Source organism: Phoca vitulina, unplaced genomic scaffold (genome assembly GCF_004348235.1).
Source record: "Phoca vitulina isolate PV1807 unplaced genomic scaffold, GSC_HSeal_1.0 scaffold43, whole genome shotgun sequence".
Taxonomy (NCBI): Eukaryota; Metazoa; Chordata; class Mammalia; order Carnivora; family Phocidae; genus Phoca; species Phoca vitulina.
In genome coordinates, this window is record NW_022589746.1 from 6,548,623 (window position 1) to 6,567,926 (window position 19,304).

Consider the following 19,304-nt stretch of genomic DNA (forward strand, 5'->3'; position numbering starts at 1 on the left):
CCCCCCCCCCCCCCCCCCCCCCCCCCCCGGCTAAGCTCCCCTTGCTGGAAAAGGTCTCCTCCTTGCTACTAAGGTGCTCTTTTATGTGCGTGTCATGCACATTTGGAACAATTGCAGGCAGGGCCCTGACCTGCAGATCGTGCCCCACAGTGGCGGTTGCCATAGGAGCGGCTCAGAAACATAGTGATGATCATGGCACCTTGTATGGTCAAGGTCCTTTCCATTCACGAGGCTGAAGAGAGAATGCTGCCAGGGAGGTTGATCTGCATGGTCAGTCTCTATCTGTCCCAGCGAGACGGCAGGTGCTTCTCCCTGTGGCCTCTGCCCAGGGGAGTCAGCAGGCCCCAGGACAGGACTGGGCTTCTGTGACCCAGGCCCAGCTCCTTCCTCCCCCTGACAGGTGGGGCCCACGCCCCCTGAGAAGCAAGGCTGCAGCGGACGGGTGGGGCTTCCCAGGGCAGAGGCCACAGGCTGCCCTCTGGGAAGGCTCTTCATGTCCTAGAGTTTTGGGTTTTTTTTTTTTTAAACATTTTATTAATTTATTTCGGGGAGAGAGAGAGCATGAGCCAGGGCAGAGGTTAGAGGGAGAAGCAGGGGGCCTGATGCGGGACTTGATCTCAGGACCTCGGGATCATGACCTGAGCTGAAGGCAGATGCTGAACCTACTGAGCCATCCAGGTGCCCTTCATGTCTAGAGTTTTAAAGGTAGAAGGCACCTGAATGGGTATTGGGACTAACCCTTTTGTCTCACGGATGGACACCAAGGCCCAGAAAGGCGAAGACAGGTCATCAGGGCTGAGCCAAGCAGGTTCATGTCTGTCTGGCCAGCCACACCCTTGAATCCAGACACTCAGGTGCCTGATGACGAGGAAAAGCAAGAAAATTGAAGGCCAGGCTCCGTGTGTTGCTGGTTGACTGTGAGGGGCGCTCCCCAGGGCGCCACTGCCCCTCCTGGGCTGCCTGCCGGCCTAGAGCCTTCTGGGGCAGCCTGGCTGGTGTGGGCGCTGTCAGATGGAGCCCAGTTCTGTTGACGAGGACAGGGAGGCCCTCCCGAGCCACTGGATGCGTGGAGGCGGGAGCAGAACTTGGCTGGACTGGTGGGAACTGGAAACAGGAGAGGACGGGAGGAAGCAAGCAGAGATGCCTCTTTCCTGTGAGACCTTTCCCTCTGTTCCCTGAGTGAGCACTGAGAGTCGGGGGCAGTTTAGGCAAGAGACCCAGCTCCTGCTCCTTGTCCCACTATGCGGTGGCACTGACATGCATGTGCGTATGTGCGTGCACGCGGGTGCCTGGAAGGGCATCTTAGGTGCTGGGTCAGCAGACGGGACAGTACAGCAGAGCTCTTGGGAGGGCTGGAGCTGGCTAACAGCACTTGCAGGGAAGTTCAGAGCGGAGGTAAGATCACTGTGCATCCCAAGATCACATGCAAAAGCAGCTCACTTAATTGCTGGGGACTCTGTTCCTCGGGACAGCACGAGGCCAGGAAGTGAGCAGGACTCGCTCCTCGAGCCGTGAGCTTGCCAAGTTCAAAGGCAGGAATTGAAATGGTGAAGACCTGACCCTGGAGCCCAGTCACCTCCCTGGGGACCCCTCACGTGTGGCCAGCCCAGGACCCGGACAGAGCTCACCTTGGCTTCAGGCTACTGTACCCCGTAATTCTGTGGCACGAACAGCGTATACGCCTTTTTCCTTCATGGCATTCCATGGCTTTAAATGCATGGTCCGTCTCCACGCACATGAAGACACCATGCTTGCCTCGCTTTCACAGAGAGCTATCCTGATGGCTGACCCCCTGGAGTTGGCTTATGCTCGTCCTTGGGGATTCCTGCAGAAGGGGAGAAATGTGCCATTTGGGTCTCAGGGACTCTGGTTGTTGTGTCACCCTGCTCTGGTGAATGAGGGTGCTCAGCATGGGGAAACTCAGACGGAGGCAGCTGACCACTGGCTGTCACCTGGGGAGACCAGGGCCTCGGGTTTGCGTAATTTCCCCAGTATATCAGGAAGTGGGCAGCACGGAGGGACCATAAGAGCGAATGGCGAATGTGTCTTGGTTCCTAACCTTTCTGAGTGTGAAAGTTCCTTTTATGGTCAAGAAGGCCTCTGTGGTCATGGTTTAGTAGTTGTGCATTTAGAATCATGGTTGGAGAACACGGACAAGGACTAATGATGGTAGCAAACACATGAACACAGAGTGTCTGTGAGGTGACCGGCATTTGTCTAAGTGCAAGACCTGGGTTAATTCACCTAATCCTCACAGAAACCTACTAGATGGGTACTGTGATTAATTTCGTTTGACAGGTGAGGTACTTGAGGCACAGAGAGGTTACGTAACTTTTCCAAAGTCACACAGCTGACAATTGGTGGAGCCAGGATTCAGATCCAGGTGAGCCAGCTTGAGTGCACACTCTTGATCATCTTTACATGTCTCTGTGCCAGAGAAAGGCACACAGCTGTGGCCTATGGTCAGTCGGACACCGGGCCTTAGTGAGAATGTGTGTTGCGAACATGTCATCATGGGCGAACAAACAAGTTGCACAAGGGTGTGGAAAGTGTTAATATTGTTCAGATGAAGTGAAAACCCACACAAGATGGTACTCTCTATTTTTTACATATGGTATATTGATATATTAGGTGTTATTTGTAAATGCACACGTACATGGTAAAATTATAAGCCTTCCTGGGTATGGTAATGCTAGATTCAGAAAGGGATTACCTCCGCAGAGGAGGGATTAGAACCAGCGAGAGAGATGCCGGGGGCTTCAGGGATACCTTTTTCATTTGTTAAAAATGAAAACCGAGTTGGAACAAAAATGGCTGTGTTCCAGGTTGAACTGTGCGGTGGGTACCTGAGTGTGGGCTAGGTAGTTTCTTTTTTTTTTTTTTAAGATTTTTAAAAAATTTGTCAGAGAGAGAAAGAGAGAGCACAAGCAGGGGGAGGGGCAGGCAGAGGGAGAAGCAGGCTCCCCACTGAGCAGGGAGCCTGACGCAGGACTCGATCTGAGGACCCCAGGATCATGACCTGAGCCAAAGGCAGACGCTTAACCCACTGAGCCACCCAGGCTTCCCTGGGGTAGGTAGTTTCTTTGGGTGTACATGACGTACGTACTTTATAATGAATCTTAACCCTACCATAAATTTGGAGCATTTTCAAGTGAATCTGCGTACATACATTTGAAGAGAGAGTGCGTGTGTGAGCGAGAGAGACATACTGGTTTCTTTCGACTTCGGCCTGCTTGGCGCACACAGCCTCCGACCCGCTCAGCTCCTGGGAGGGTCTCCCCGGGGGCCCCAGCCCATGGCCAGACCTCGGCCCAGCGGGGCAGGTGTGTGCAGTCTGGAGCCTGTTAGGGCTGGGACGGTTGGGGAGTGTCCGCTCAGCCTGTTCATTTCCAGGGAGTGGGGGCCCAGAAGGGCAGACCCAGGGACCCGGGTCATGTGGGGTGGGGGGAGTTTATAGGGCAGAATGGCTACATACAGCGCCTCTGAATCAAGTGCAAGTCTGGAAGCATAGTGCTCCATTCAGTCGCCACAGACACTGCCTCTGGGGACAGAGAGGTTACTTTTGTTTAGTTTGTCTGAATGCACAAGGGACACTGTCATACCCACAAAGAATAGCATGGTCGTTTCTGCCAGAAGCAGCCAACATGACATTAGGAAAAATGATCGTGAGGCAGCAAATGCCAACTTGAGTCAGTAGGAGGACGAACAGGCAGGCAAGAGTGCAAAGGGTGGAACAGAGTTGGTGAGAGGGTCAGGGACTGTAATTTATGGGGGGAGGGAGGCTGAGGTCAGCAGCCGCTCTAGAGACTTTGCTTCTGTCCCAGCAAGGACGTCACCTACTGGGCCCTCCTGCGTCATCTGAAAGGGGGTGCAAGGGGCCTAGGGTTACTGACGGGACCCTGGGCAGGCCTGCAGGTGGGGCAGGAGGTTGCCCACATTACAGCCCAGTCTCAGGGGTCGGCCTGGGGCAGCTTCCGGCTTCACCTCATGCCAACCCAGAACTTGGTCTTAAATCAGAACCCGAGGAGCCAGGATCGCTCACAGTGACGTCTGCACCCCTGGATGGCCTCTTGGGAAATCACCGAGCTTTCTTCCCATGGTACCAGTTTTAGGCAGGACTTTACGCCACAGTGGAGGTGATGCTGAGGCCACAGGCGTCTGCGACGGGAAATGTATTTCTGAGACACAGCATCAGCTTCCCATGGAAGTGGCTGCGTGCTCGCGCCCTGCCCTGCCCTCCAGCCCTCATGGCCACAGCGGCTCCTGAAAACCCTGGGGTTCTCCCCAGCTGTGTAGACACCAAAGGGATGGCAGGGAAAGGAGACCTGACCCCATTGTCTGCCCTTCTGTTTCCCTAAGAAGCAGCTGGGACTCTCCCTTCAGGTCAGCATTCCAGCCAGGCCTCCCGGTCCCCCAGGGCCACCTCCCCTGCCATCTCTGTGACCCCCTCTTGGGCTCTCCTTCCTGCCTCAGTTTCCCCACCGTCCACCTCCCTCTGGGGGCACCCTCCACCGCCCTCTGCTGTCTGGCCTCTCCCTCCCTCCGTTGGTGCAGGGTCGAGATCCTTTCTCATGATGTCTGGGTCTCCCAATCTTAAAACCAAGGCCCCAGTCCCCCTGAATGGCTCCTCTCTTTCATTTCCCAAAAGCACCCTCCCCCCCCCCGCCCCCCCCCCCCCCACCCTGGGCATGTCCCCACCCAGGCCCCTCTCTCCCTGGTCCGCTGCTCACTTCCCTCCTGCTCCTGCACATTTGTGGGGACATAACCCGCCTTCCAGGAGGCACCCCGTTTCAGGGATGCTGTATTCCCAGCCCTGTGCGGCCATCCCCGCCGCCAATTTTAGAACATTTTTATCACCCCCCCCAAAGAAACCCTGTAGCCCGAGCGGTCATTCCCTGTGTCTCCCCAAACCCCCCTGACCTGAGTCACCACTCCCCTACCTTCTGTCTTTGATGTGCCTTTAAACAATGCGTCCGTTTTCACCTTCCTGCTCAACCCACCAGCGGCGCTTTGCTTCTCGTCCTCACCCCTGCGCCCTCTTAAAGCACAGCTCTGTTTGCTGAGTGTTACCCCCACTGCACCCCTCCTGCGCTGCCGCCCAGGGCCTGTCAGGCCTTCCTTGCCTCGCTCTGCTGCCCCTTGGCCTAGCCCCGCTGCTGTGACGCGGCCCTCCCCGGGGCGCTGAGGTGCCCCCGCCAGGCAGCCTCCTCTCCTCACGCCTCCCTGCCTCATGCCTCCTCGGGCCATATTCACATTCCCCCACAGCCCCTGGCTCGTGCCCCTTCCCCCCATCTCACACCCCCCACACCCCTTCACACCCCCTCACACCCCCTCATACCCCCTCATGCCTCATCACGCCTCATCATGCCCCCTCACACCTCCCCTCTCTTATCTCCTTATACCTCCTCTTCATACCTCTCTACGCCTCCCTAACAATCTCGTGCCTCCTCACACCTCCCCATACCCCCTCACACCTTCTCACCCCTTTCCACACCCTCTCACACCCCCCCATACCCTCTCACATCCCCTCATGCCTCATCACGCCCCCTCACACCTCTCCTATCTTCTCATACCCCTTCACACTTCATCCCCTCACACCTCCTCTTCATACCTCTCTATGCCTCCCTACACCATCTCGTGCCTCCTCACACCTCCCCATACCCCCTCACACTTTCTCACCCCTTTCCACATCCTATCACACCTCCTCACACACTCTCACATCTCCTCACACCCTCTCACACCTCCCCACACCCTCTCACACCTCCTCATTCCTCCCTGCACCTCTCCACACCATCTCATGCCTCCTTGCACCTCTCCACACCTCTGCACACCCCCTCACACCTGTCCACATCTCCCCACACCTACTCACACCTCCTCAGATCACCTCACACCTCTCTACACCTCTCCTCTTCTCACAGTGCTGGCATGTCTGTGTCTGGTTGTGAGTTTCTTGAGGTCAGAGACCAGCTCGTCCCCATTTTTACAGTTCTTGAGTCCGGATTCAGTGCACCATGCGGTGGACCTGATGTGAATTCCATCAATCTGAATGTGGGAATGATATGAATTTTTGTCTGGCCTCAAGTTTTCCTTAGCTTTTCACATGGTCTCTGTCTTCCTTCTCCGATTTTATGGGTCTTAAGCAGGCAAAGCCCGTGCTGTCAGGAGCACAATAAAATGGGAAAGGGTAATTAATCTTTGTCTGCCTCCCCCTCAGGAGCTGTCTCCTCCCAGCCGGGTTCCTGCTGAGGTCAGCGGGAGCCAGCGCAGACTGTAGGAGATGGGCAGCGAGATAAGGGATCCCCGGCAGGCCAGAGAGCAGGGCTTACCCAGAACATTTAGCTCCAGTTCTGGGCACGAACAACCTTTAATGACGTCTCTTGAAGCACAGATTGGGGTGGGGGTGTGTAGGAGAGTTTGGATTTATTTTGCTGGAAACCTGATCCGGACGTTTATACATTTTAATTAATGGAGGCAAAAATTGTATTGTAAAAAATGCACATATATATGTATTTATACGTGTGTGGGCACGTATACGTGTATCTGTATGTGCGTTTACTTGCTCTGTGTGTGTGTGTGTGTGTGTGTGTGTATACACAATAACAGAATATTGCAGTTTAAAGTGCAAGAAATTTAAATGCAACTCTGAGGAACTTAACCTTAAGAATTAACTTGAAGGATGAAGGAAGATTTTCTTAGCACAGCTTGAATAGATCCAATTGCATTTAAGACATAGATGTGTCACAAATGATCAGCAGTGGATCGAGTTTTTACAAATCATGGTCAAGGCTTGTATTTTGATGTGGTTATCACCTTGGCTTTTAGTTTCGAGAGGATCAAATGATTTACTGACCATCAGATTGTGCCTTTCCCTGGTGATGACTTTTTCCCTCCAGGCAGGGATGAGTTTGAGCTCGGCGGGGTGGGGCCCAGGGCCCCCCTCAGGGTGGGACGCCTCACCCGTGGGCCCCTCAAGCTCTGTGTGCTGCATGGCTGGTGGCCCTGTGTAGGGGGGTGGGGGGAGTCTGAATATCATTTTAAAGTTCTCCTTCTTGTTTGTTGTGTTATAATTACCGTGAGTCTTACTAAGGCTGCGGTGAACAGTGTCCATCCATGCTTGGTGCGTAGGGCAGTGTTTCCCAAACTCTGTGCCCCAGAACACTCAGAAGACCATAAGCGGCCAAGTAAGTTTGGAAAACTGCATGCCGTATGTTTTGCTTGAAGATTTACAACAGGTATTAGTCTTTTCAAGACTGGGAAATTCCTGCAGGGAAAAACCGTTTAGCCTAACAGTTTCTAAATGTATTTGATCACATGAGGTTTATTTCCAGTAACATTTATTAGTTCTCAATTCTGTAGGAACACCTTGAGAAGCCCTGCCTCAGAATAAATTTGTAGAAGTGGAAGTGTTGGAACAAAGCATGGGATTGCTTAGATGGCTGCAATACTAGACCCAATATTTGACAGTCACGGCTGGGAACCCCATCCTTCACCATGTTCCGGGAAGGGTGTTCTGGGTCCAGGCTGGCCTTGGACGCCGTCCTCCCACACCTGCCTCTGTTCAGTCCACTCCCAGCCCAACGTGTGCAGATGAGCTGCAGAGGCCAGGGGCTGCAGGAGGTCAACAAGTGTCTGTTGTTGGGTTTATAAAGAAGGTGACTAGGTGGGTTGTGTTTCCCTCCTTCCTCAGCTCTTGGCTGGGTCTTTCATTCTGCACATCCCGGCCCTGAAGACCCAGCACGGGCGGGTGGGGGGAGCAAGCAGGGAGCCTGATTCGCCATGACTTGACCCTGATGCACCCATACTTCTCCCTGCCACCAGGAGCTGCAAGTGCCAGAGGGGGGCAGGACGGGGCTGGGGAGCAGAGGAGGCCGATGTGCCCACCACGAGGCAGAGCCCACGGCTTGCTCACCTGCTCGCTGCCTGAGCTTGGACCAGCTGAGGCTGGAGCCTTTCTGGTCTGCATCCCATCTTGTGTCCTCTGGGTCTCTCCTCTCCGGCTCTAAGCCTGTTGAAGGCAGGACTGCTCATATTTTTCTCTTAGTCCTGCCAGCGCTTTGCACAGAGCCGAGTCCACAGGATGGGACCACCTCATGCCCCGTCTGGGGGATGCTGTCCCGTGGAGTGCCTCTGGGCTGTGCCTGGTGTGGATGAGTAACCTAAGTCACTCCGGCTGAAGTTACCTGCTACCAGCCAAGCCCCCTAAGTGTGGCACAACGTGAAAAATATTTGGGTATTGACAAGGTTAAGCACTTTTTAAAAATACTGTAGTTTCTTCTCTACACTTTGATATCTGTGAATTCTTTTTTTAAGATTTTATTTATTTGAGAAAGAGAGAGAGCACAAGCAGGGGGAGTGGGAGAGGGAGAAGCAGGTTTCCCGCCGAGCAGGGAGCCCGATGTGGGGCTCAATTCCAGGACCCTGGGATCATGACCTGAGCCGAAGGCAGACGCTTTACTGACTGAGCCACTCAGGCATCCCAGTATCTGTGAATTCCTAATTAAGAATTACTAAAATTTTAAAACAAGAATTATTAAAAGCGAGGTCCCCAAGTACTATTTAAGAAGGATTTTTCTGAAACTGTTGTTCTGTGTTGTGTGAATCAGTCATATTTTGTAGCAAAACTTTGGAGTCATGTATTAATCTGTTCCTTATTCCTAAGAGTGGTTGTTTTGTAACATTTCTCCTTATGGGCTGCAGAGAAACACCAAAGGTGATGAGACTTGCCTAAAATCCCAGGGGAGATTGTCAGGTAAAGCTGGACTCAGGACCCCTTTAGAGTAAGGGCAGTGTCCTTTGCCCCCTGTTTGTCTTATTTCAATTTATTTGTGATGTCAACCCCTCCTTCCTTCCAAAAACAATTTAGGACAGATACAGAACCCATGTCAGAAACAAAATCATTTCTAAGTTCAGAATGCTTACCTGTGAAGCTTGGTAGATTTGCTTCCTGTGAAGTCTGTGGGAATCCCTGTGCTTCCCCCTCCCCAGGAGTCTGTTTCTGGGAGTCCCCCAGTGGCAGCGCATTACTGGACGTCGGAGGGAGGGCAGGAGTGTGTGTGTCTGGGGGGCTGTCCGGGGACCTCGAGCGTCCCCCGATCTCTGTTCTTTGCACTGTGCCCTGACTCTCTGTGTCCACTGATCATTGTGATTGCCTCTTTCGGCGTGTTTTAAATGAATGATTGCAAAGCTAGTCAAGAGGAGCAATATTTCTCAAGAGGTGGTCCTTGGACTAGCTGAATCAGAATCACCTGGGCCGGGGAATTTATTAACTTGCAGATTCCTGGGCCCCTCCCCAGACCCACGGGGTTGGCCCCTCTGAAGGAGATTGCATCTTAGGCAAGTTCCCCGGGTGATTCTTTTTTTTTTTTTTCTCTTTTAATTGAAGTATAATTGACACACAGTGTTGTTAAGAATTTTAGGTGTACAACATAGTGATTGGACAAGTCTATACATTACTCAGTACTCACCGTGATGAGTGCAGTCACCATCTGTCATCATACCACGTGATTACAATACTATCTTCCCTGTGCTGTACTTCTCATCTTTGTGACTTATTTATTCTATAACTGGGAGCTTGTACCTCTTAATCCCCTTCACCTATTTTGCCCAGCCCTGCACCCACCTCTCCTCTGGCCACCACCATTTTCCTGCATTTCAGAGTCTGTTTGTTTTGTTCTGTTTTCTCAGATTGCACATCTATATGAAATCATATGGTAGTTGTCTTTCTCTGACTTATCTCACTTAGCATAATACACCATATGTCCAACCACGTTGTCACAAATGGCAAGATCTCATTCTTTTTTTAAGACCAATTAATATTCCAGTGTATATACATACCGTCGTCTTTATCCATTCATCTGTCAGGGGACACTTAGGTTGCTTCTATATCTTGGCTGTTGGAAATAATGCTGCAGTGAACATAGGGGTGCAGATATCTTTTCAAATTAGTGTTTTTGTTTTCTTTGGGTAAATACCCAGTGGTGGAATTACCAGATCGTATGGTATTTCTTTTTTTTATGTGTTTTGAAGGCTCTCCATACTGTTTTCCACAGTGGGCCTCATGCACATGTAAGTCTGAGAATTCCCTACTGAGGGTCCTCAGAAGAATGCCCTTTAGAAAGCTCCCAGAGGGAAGTGGCTTCTCCTGTTGCGTATGTATTCCGGGAAGTGACCCGTACAGCCCCCGCGGGGGCTCCCTTGTCACATCTGCATCAGCAGACTTGGCCACGTACTTGGGATCCGCTGAAGAATTTCCTGGGCTTACTTTCAGATATCCTTCTTGCACGGATTTCTCACTGCATCTTCCTCAGGCAAGGGGGCAACAATATTTAACCCCTGGGTGGCCTCAGAGGTCCCAGAGCTGCCTGTTCTCTCCTCCCCTCCCCCAGGAACCATGCTCACCCTGTTCTCCCTTGTCTTTTACTCCATCCAGCTCAGGCAATGTATCTGCTCCTTAGATATTTTCAGGGGCTGAGCAAAACCTGGGAGAAGCACCAAATGCAAAGAGAGCTGAGAAGCAGGAGAGCGTGTGAGGGGTTGGTGGGGAGAGGCGGGACCGAGAGGGCCAGCAGGCCAGGCTGAGGCTGGGGGCGGCTTTAGGATCTCCATGCCGAGGGGCTTGTTGGGCAGCAGGGGATGAAGGTCCCGATAGCATCCACAGCAAGGGCATCGCCATTCTCCCAGTGGTGCCCCCGCCCCATGGACACCAGGGATCCAGGAGAGCACAAGCATGAGCACATGTACCTTACCCCATCGCAGTTCCCCAGCCAGGCCCCCAACACCCCTGTGGGCACCTGCGCTTGCCTCAGGAGCCCCCGTGTGCATGCGCTGTGGGCCTAGTGGCCATGTCACAGTTGGGGCTGGAGCGTGAGCTGCTGCCTACCTTCTCTCCCCTCTTCGCCTTCTCAGAGGCTCTGCCAGGCCGGCCGCTGCACCCTGCGTGGACACGTTAGCAATGGTGCAGGACACAAAAGATGTGGAGAAATTCCAACACGTGACATTTCTCCTATAGATAATGGTCGTCTGATGCTTCTCTAGCCCGGAGACATTGAAAGTGGGCTGCAGAATTTGAGGCCTGGGTAGATGGACGCTTACATTCAAACAACATGAATTTGGTGCCAGTGAAAATTCTAAGAAAGGGTGAGGGCAGACTATTGATCTTTAAGGGAAGTACGGGTTCAAATACAAATCTTATAAGAGAAATACTTGGCAGTGGTAGACCAGTAATACCTTTATTTTTTCCTTTTTTAACCATTTTCATCATTTTAAAATATCTTTACTTTGGAAATTGTGTGGATAGCTTGGAAAATCTTTAGCTTAACAAACATTCTCACAAAGCAGACATCTCAGTTTCGAACATGGGCCCTGGCACCTGGGTATAAAGGGAAAGAGGAGTTCCGAGTGATGATGTTGGTTTGTTGGTGACAGTATACTGTATCCCCAACCACCATGTTGTTCTGTCATTGCAGGTGATTTTCAAAGCCAAGTCAAAATATTCTCCAGAATTACTCAAATACCGGTAAGTACCCTGGGCCGGGGGGGGGGGGGGGGGCAGGATTTCCATCCTCATTTGGCAAATATATTTTTGACTATTTAGGACTCAGGTTAGGCACCCTGAAGCAGAAATGTAGTCTGTGTCCTTGAGCAAACACTCTGTAAAGATGTCCTAAACAACACAACCACTCACGGACTGAGCAATCTCTGCCCCGGGCTGCTGTGTACTATTGAGAGTCCCAGGAATTTTGTGGAAGAAGTCAGTCCGTGCCGGGCTGAAAGGAGAGGCTCATAATCTGGAAGGGAATGCCTTAAATCACATGCCAAGTTTATAAGAAGAGGTGGATAGGCATGTTTTTCCTGTGGAGACGGTTCATAGATTTCCCCACATTTTCAGATGTCTGTGACCCCAGCACCCTCAAGAGCAAAGAAACCAATGGCTTAAAGATTGGTCAGATTTGATCAGAGGGGAAGGGGAGACAAGGCATTCAGAAGACATGGGGCAGGTACACGGTGTTCTGATGTCCCTGCCGAGGAGAGCTCCAATGGCATGGGCAGACATTTCTGGAAAGGCGATTTTAGCCACTTACCTTTGTGAATCAAAATGAAAATTTGATTCTTTCGTGATTTTAAAAATATGTAAAAATGTATGCATATTGTATTTTATTTAAATATATAATTTTAAATTTATAAACATTTATTATTTAAAATTCTGAAAGTGGGGCACCTGGGTGGCTCAGTTGGTTAAGCATCTGCTTTCAGCTCAGGTCATGATCCCGGGGTCCTGGGATCGAGCCCCACGTCGAGCTCTCTGCTCAGTGGGGAGCCTGCTTCTCCCTCTCCCTCTGCCTGCCACTCCCCCTGCTTGTGTGTTCTCCCCCCTTCAGATAAGTAAAACGTTTAAAAAAAATAAAGTTCTGAAAGCGTATTTTTCTCCAGATATAACTGACATATAACGATATATTAGTTTCAGGTATCCCACAGAATGATTTGATATTGGTGTATATGGCAAAATGATCACCTCAGTAAGTCTAGTTAACATCCATTATAACATACATGGTTACAAAAGTTGTTGTTTCCTGTGATGAGAACTTTTAAGATCATGAAAATGTGTATTTTGATCTCCATTTGATATCCAAGGAAACTGAAATTCAGAAAGTAATATGACAATACTCAGGCCAAGAGACAAGTCATGAGACTGATAGTGCCATGTTTGTTTTTCTCATCTGATCTTGAAGTCTTTGTTCACTACTTTTTGGGTAGTTTGGTGTATGGTTCTACCAGACTACTCAACTGGGACTTCAGGGTCCACCAAGAAAAATGTTGGCCCTAAGGAGAACCCTTTAAAGGAGCGGTTCCAAGTACGTGATCCTCTCCCTTCTCTGGTAACAAAATAGCTGGCCTTTCCTCCGCATCCATAATCTCTACCTCCAGCCTCTTGACTAGAAATGTAGATCAAACAGGGGGACTGGGGAGCCAAAAATGGGTGAAGATTGGGGAGGAGGAAGAATATTCTGATTGGATCATGGAGCTGGTCTTGTCTTGGAAGTGGTTGGTTGAGGCTGAGGTAATGTGGTATCTTCTAGAAGTGAAATACGAAAGCACTGGTCAGAAAGGAAGGCTGTTTCAAAAGTTTTCAGCCTCTGAGCCCTTGGGGGATGGGGTCTATTAGATGAGACGGTGTGTGCGTGGGGCAGTGCTTGATCCTTGAACCAAAGTGCAGACACCAAGATAGGCTGTTTTTAGTGGGAGGGGATTTGCAGAGACGAAGGGAGAAGACCAGGAGAAATTCAGTTGGATGAGATGTTCGGGCTGGAGAAGATAGAAGAGTTTCTCGAAGCCAGGAGGGTGAGGTACCAATGGGAGGATCCTATTAACTCCAATGTAATAATGAAGAAATCCTCAGAGTTCTTCGTGTTTACACCCATCTTCTATCTTCTCTGTTCAATTCCCCACTTCTCTTAAGCCAGATGCTACAGCAGACATTTCAGGCCATGATTTATCCCTTGAGATGCTTTGGTATGTTGGCTTCTAAATAGACTGGCTTCCCTAATTGAACCACAACTCATCTGAAAAGAAACAAACCATCAGTCTAGAACTAGTCGAAACTTCTCACCCCAAGCTCCTCCTATAGCTGCTCCATGTTTTTGAAGATGATTTATATTCAGCCCAACCAAGAACCACTTCGTTTTCCGCTGAAGTCCCCCCTTTCCCTGACACACCCGTGAGCTCTCAGTTTTGCTGGAGTTGGTACTCATTTGACTCAGTTTTTCTCTTTCTCAGCTTATATTTTTCAGTCTTTGGCTTAGAAGTGTGAATACTGGGCAGGGGGAGCTCAAGAACACTGATTTTAAGCATTTTTAACTGTTTTCCCTCCATCTTTGATTTTTTTAGTGAGTAAAAAGCATAATGAACCGGGCTTTGCTTTTCTGTTCTGGAAGGAATCTAAGATCTCAGAAGAGAAATTTAAACAACGCTTTACAAGCCATTAATACTATCCCCTCACCATGGGAGGTAGCAGAGTTCTTCTGTGTCGAATTAGCTGGCAGCCCGCAAGCCTGGCACTTCTGTCCCCAGCCCCGTGTGGTCAGCTGCCTTAGAGACTCATCTCTGCGCTTGCCGATCCTTCTGGGCTCACAAGCAAAGTCATCTTCCCAGATGCAGGGTCCCACCGATTTCCTTTTCCGTTGGTCTTTTTTTCTCATTATAAACTGTTTATCCTGACCCTATGGTTTGAGCTGAGAAGAAGTAATTCTGGGGCAGGGTGTAAAACGCTATTGCCGTGGAAACGCACCCTTGCGATATGATCTGTTCTGCACCGCCCCTCCCCCCCCCACACACACAGCCCACTCGCTCTCCACATCTCCAAATCTCTCTCTCTCATCCAGAGCTGCAGGCCCAGGGGGAAAAGTTAAGTTTTGCAAGGTATTTTTTTTTTCATTATAAAAGTTATATAAGCTTATTAGAAAAAATTATAAAATAGAAAAAGATTGGAAGTTTGTGAATATAGACATGTGGGAAGAAAGAAACCAAATCTAGTGAACTCCCCCCTCCTGCCCCACAGAATCCTCCTCCAACTCTGAGGAGACACAGTGATGTTTTCCATCGTAGGTTTTCGTATCCACTTCCCAGAACAGAGTTGTTCTGCCACATTTATGATTTTGCTTTCTGACTTTGACCTTAATGTTGGATTACAAGTACTTTGCCCATGTTGTTTCAAGTCTCACAACACGGCCGATTTCTTTAAGACAATACCATGCAGTTCAGCTCAGGTCGTGATCCCGGGGTCCTGGGATTGAGCCTCATGTCGTCGTCAGGCTCCCTGCTCAGCGGGGAACCTGCTTCTCTTCTCTCTCTGCCTCTCCCCCTGCTTTTGTGTGTGCACACGCACTCTCAAATAAATAAATAAAATCCTAAAAATATCGGACAGTGGGACGCCCATCGATTGACCTGGCTCCATAGACTGATTGGAAGTATAAGGGATTGGAGGGTGCCAGGGTGGGGTTGAGGGTGGCGGTCAGTCTGGACACCCATCACATTGGTTTTAGGCAGAAGCATGAGGCTCTGTGGTTGGTGACGATGGGAAAGGGGGCTCACAACTAGGGAAGTAGGAATAAAGAATCTGTTGAACTTGACAACTGATTAAATTGGGGGTGCAATCAAAGAGATCTTTATAGTTTAGGAGTCTACAAAAAATTGTGGTGCCTTTCAGAGAAATAGGAAAACCAAGAGGAGTGCTGGAGGGGGAACATCGGGAGTTAGGCTTGGACATGGTCTGAGGTGGCAGGGCCTCCGTGGTAGGCTGTTTGGAACGTGAGTCTGGATGTAGGACAGGGCGACAGCTCGAGATGAGCTTCATGAACTTAGGCGTCCGAGGCTGTAACTGAACCTGCAAGAGTAAGCATATTTCCCAGGGGGTAGAGGAGAGAGCCAAGGGTGTTGTCACTTTGGGGGAGGAAGAGGAACCAGGAGCAAGCTCAGACAGAGGAACAGGGTGCAGGCGCAGGGCTGTGGAGCGATGGACAAGGGAGCTCCAGGAAGGCGGGCAAAGATGGCGGCCAAGAGTTGACCCCTTTCCATTTGGGAGTAGGTCATGGGGGCCTGGGAGAACGTGGGGTCAGCAGGGGAGTTCCTGTGGAGGAAGGAATGACGGGATGAGGTGAAGACTTTGTAGAAGTTGCTGTTGACAAAAGGGGAAGCTGGGGTGAGACCTCGAGGCTCTGTGGGGTGAGGACAGAGGCATAACAAGAAGGCACAGGACCCACTGGATTCTCACCGCCACTCTTTGAGGTAGGATGAGAGTCCTCATCTCTCTTTTATGGATAAGGACACGCAGCCCAGAGTGGCCCAGAGACTGGCCTGATGTCTCGGCTCTGTGTGTCTCTGGGTCGCACCGGGCAGATGAGGGCAGGTGGGGAGGAGAAGGAAGGAGTGTGGGATGGAGGCTTGGAGCCACATCATACTAGCTGTCGTGGGTGCCACTTGGTCGGTTTTGAGTTACGCCTGGCTTCTTCACCCTTTACTTACACGTTGTCTTTCTCCCTGTGTACCCCCCTCCATGGGTCCTGTCAGTGATGACGTCTGGAGCTGGGATTATAATCCAGGATTCTTTTTTTTTTTTTTTTAAAGATTTTTATTTATTTATTTGAGAGAGAAAAGGAGAGAGAGAGCACAAGCGCGGGGAGGGGGTCAGAGGAAGAGGGAGAAGCAGACCGCCCGCTGAGCAGGGAGCCCGATGCGGGGCTCGATCCCAGGACCCTGGAATCATGACCTGAGCTGAAGGCAGACGCTTAACCGACTGAGCCACCCCGGTGCCCTTTATGCAGGTTTCTGTGTCCTGGTCTGTTACAGCTTTGGAAGACACTCTCTAGCTTCAAAACCACTTATAGTTGAGAGTTTTCATCTTTTGGATTTAAAATGTAGTCAACTTAGACCCAGTCTATTTTTGAGCCAAGCAATTCTGTTCCTTATTTGCATGTTTATTGAAGGAAGTAAACAATATGGACAGTCCTGAAGAGAAGCTTGAGGCTGCTGACTTTGGTTTTAGTCAGTCTGAGAAGTCTTTCTATAGACCTTGCACCAGTCACTAAAGAAGTATGTGGCTCCGGGAATCTACAGGTTAAAAATGGCCAGGGACCCGGCCAGCTTGCCTCTGTTCAGCCTTGGGCAAGGGGCTGTGGCAGATCTGCACCACCTCCCGGAGAGAGGACAAGCGAGGCTCAGAGGGCACCTTCCTGAGGGCACTGTTTGTAGCTGATTTGTCATCTGAATCTGAGAACGGCTACCTCCAACATCTGCACTCTTGGGTGTTAACTGTGGCATGTTCTGCTTCTAGCAGTTAACCAAAAAAATACCGCATTTTCCTTCTGGATTGATCCAGAGCGTACAGCCAGCCTGCGGGGCGCTGTGCCTTACACTTCTCTCTGGTCCTTTCTAGGTTACCCCTCTACCTGGCCTCGCTCTTCATCAGCCTCGTGTTCCTGTTGGTGAATGTAACCTGCGCGGTGCTGGTGAAGACAGGAAACTGGGAGAGGGAGGTCATTGTCTCTGTGCGCGTGGCCATTAACGACACCCTCTTTGTGCTGTGTGCCGTCTCTCTCTCCATCTGTCTCTACAAAATCTCCAAGATGTCCTTAGCCAACATTTACTTGGAGTCAAAGGTAGGTGGGAATGGGGTCAAGAGCCCTTGGTTAAACTGACTATAAAAGTAGTTTCCTGGTTGCCAACAGAACTCAGCAAATACCTTCCACACCTGACCCCCCACAGATGATTGGCCGTACTCTGGTTGCCCAAACACAGAGCTAGGTAGCTCGTTGAACTTTGCACGCAAGAAGAGTTCCTTCGAGGTGGCTGCAGGTGTATTGGAGTGTGCAGAATTACCGGCAGGGGGGTAATCTCCAGTTTATAGATACAGTGTTTAGCCACCATTTTAAAGGACTCGCAGGATTGCTTGTGGTGATACTGGCAGAAACTCACGCCTGGCGTGCGCTGTGTTCCAGGCACTTTGAGATGAGCATTCGGCATGCATAAGCTCAGGGAGTCCTCCCAGATCCCCGGGAGTAGGTATCCTCCCCACTGTACAGACCGGGAGACCGGGGCACAGCTCGCCCTGGCTTGCCCTCCGCAGCCCGTAGGTGGAGAGCCCGGCTTCGGACTGGGCAGTCTGGCCGCGGGCTCCGTCAGATTCAGATGGAGGCTCACCTCGGCACTGATGATCCTGTGACAGGACAGTGGACACTGCCCCCTGGAGTTCAGGACAGCAAGCATCTCCTGCTGATGGGTCAGAGATGGAGCCAGACGGGATGGGAGGCAAGTTTGGTTTGCTGCTCTGCCGCACACCCTAGAATCTCTGTTCTCTCTGCCCTTCCCCGGAGTTATAGGGAAGGGCAGACACGCTCGTGGGCCCCCGCTCAGCCTCATCCCAAGTCTCCCTTGGTTGGGAAGCCCAGGGAAGTGTGGAGGCCTGGGAGGGGGCCTTGGTTTTCTCACTTGTGCAATGATTGAGTGATTTCTGTAACTCCTCTGCTTCTAACCTTCTGGAACCGTGTCCTGTGGTGGACCCCCCTGACTGGCGGGACCCCCCCCTCCACTGTCTGCCTTATTTGCCACTCGGCCCACCTGGCTGTAATCAGTCTTCCGTCTGAAGACCGTGAGGAGCTCCGTCTCCCACGATATCGTGTCTTCGGTGGTGACCAGTAGACTAAAATCTGGGCCTCTGACTTCAGAAACACCGAGCCTTAGCGAGGCAGCCGAGATCTGGCTGACCTCTGCAAGGTCCCATGAGACTTGAGTATGGCAGGAGTAGTTTGTTCATTGTTGAGTTTTGACAGATTTTTGACTGGATTTTGCCTTAACTTTTTCTTGTTTATATTGTCTCCCATGTGAGGGCTATCCCGGGCTTTTAAAAACAGAATCATGGTTTTTACGGGAAGGGTTACATTTCAGCTGCCAAATGACCATTAAGATCACCCCTGTGGCAAACAAGCTATTAAACTGCTACTGACAAAATAAAATAATACCTGGTTAATGAGTGACTTCCAAAGTCAAATTTCAAAAATCAGTTTCAGTTTTTTGGTCACGTTAACTATACGTTTCTTGCTAGGGGCCCTTTGACTGTAAATTGGTAGCTTCATAAATGGGACAAATCACCGATTTCCATGTAATTCCAAGTCTGGAGTGATACTGGAATTCCAGTGCTTCCAGCCTAGAAGATTCTGGAATTTGAGGAAGCGCACCCTTCCCCGGGGCCACGGTCTGCGGGACCCCACTCTCCCAGGTGCCATCCTGCTGGGCTCAGTTGTCCCCAGGCCAGAGGCTGGGCAGTGGGCTCCTAAGTCGGGGGGTCATCTTGGAGGTTGAATAGCATAAGCCACCTGACTTTCTCATTCTTACAAACCTGGGCTTTAGGCCAATGGCCCATATTTTAAGGCATCTCCAAATCAACTCCCAGATTTTGAAGCGTCTGTATGAAGATCATTTGACATTTGAGGAGGGGCTGTGGGATGAGGTGAGGCTTGGGCGTGGGTTTATGAGCTCTGAACCCAGGCCGGGTTCTGGGACGAGGCTGGTGTCTTAGACCTGGAATGGGTGCTCCCTTCATGGCTCCCTGTTTTCCAGGGCTCCTCTGTGTGTCAAGTGACAGCCATCGGAGTGACCATCATCCTGCTTTACACCTCCCGAGCCTGCTACAACCTGTTCATCCTGTCTTTCTCCCAGAGCAAGAACGTCCATTCCTTTGATTACGACTGGTACAACGTATCAGACCAGGTCAGTGGGCACCCTGAGCGGCGACTCTTTGCTTCGCAGCACCCCAT

At 50.8% G+C, this 19,304-nt stretch overlaps 1 protein-coding gene across 1 annotated transcript in view; it reads left to right on the top strand.

Annotated features, from left to right (window-relative positions):
* Positions 1-19,304, top strand: part of GPR137B (G protein-coupled receptor 137B) — a 52,850-nt gene that overhangs the window by 9,086 nt on the left and 24,460 nt on the right. The window contains exons 2-4 of the mRNA XM_032430246.1: positions 11,466-11,515; positions 16,928-17,150; positions 19,108-19,257. Coding sequence (XP_032286137.1) covers positions 11,466-11,515; positions 16,928-17,150; positions 19,108-19,257 — 423 coding nt within the window. The remainder of the gene's footprint in view (positions 1-11,465; positions 11,516-16,927; positions 17,151-19,107; positions 19,258-19,304) is intronic.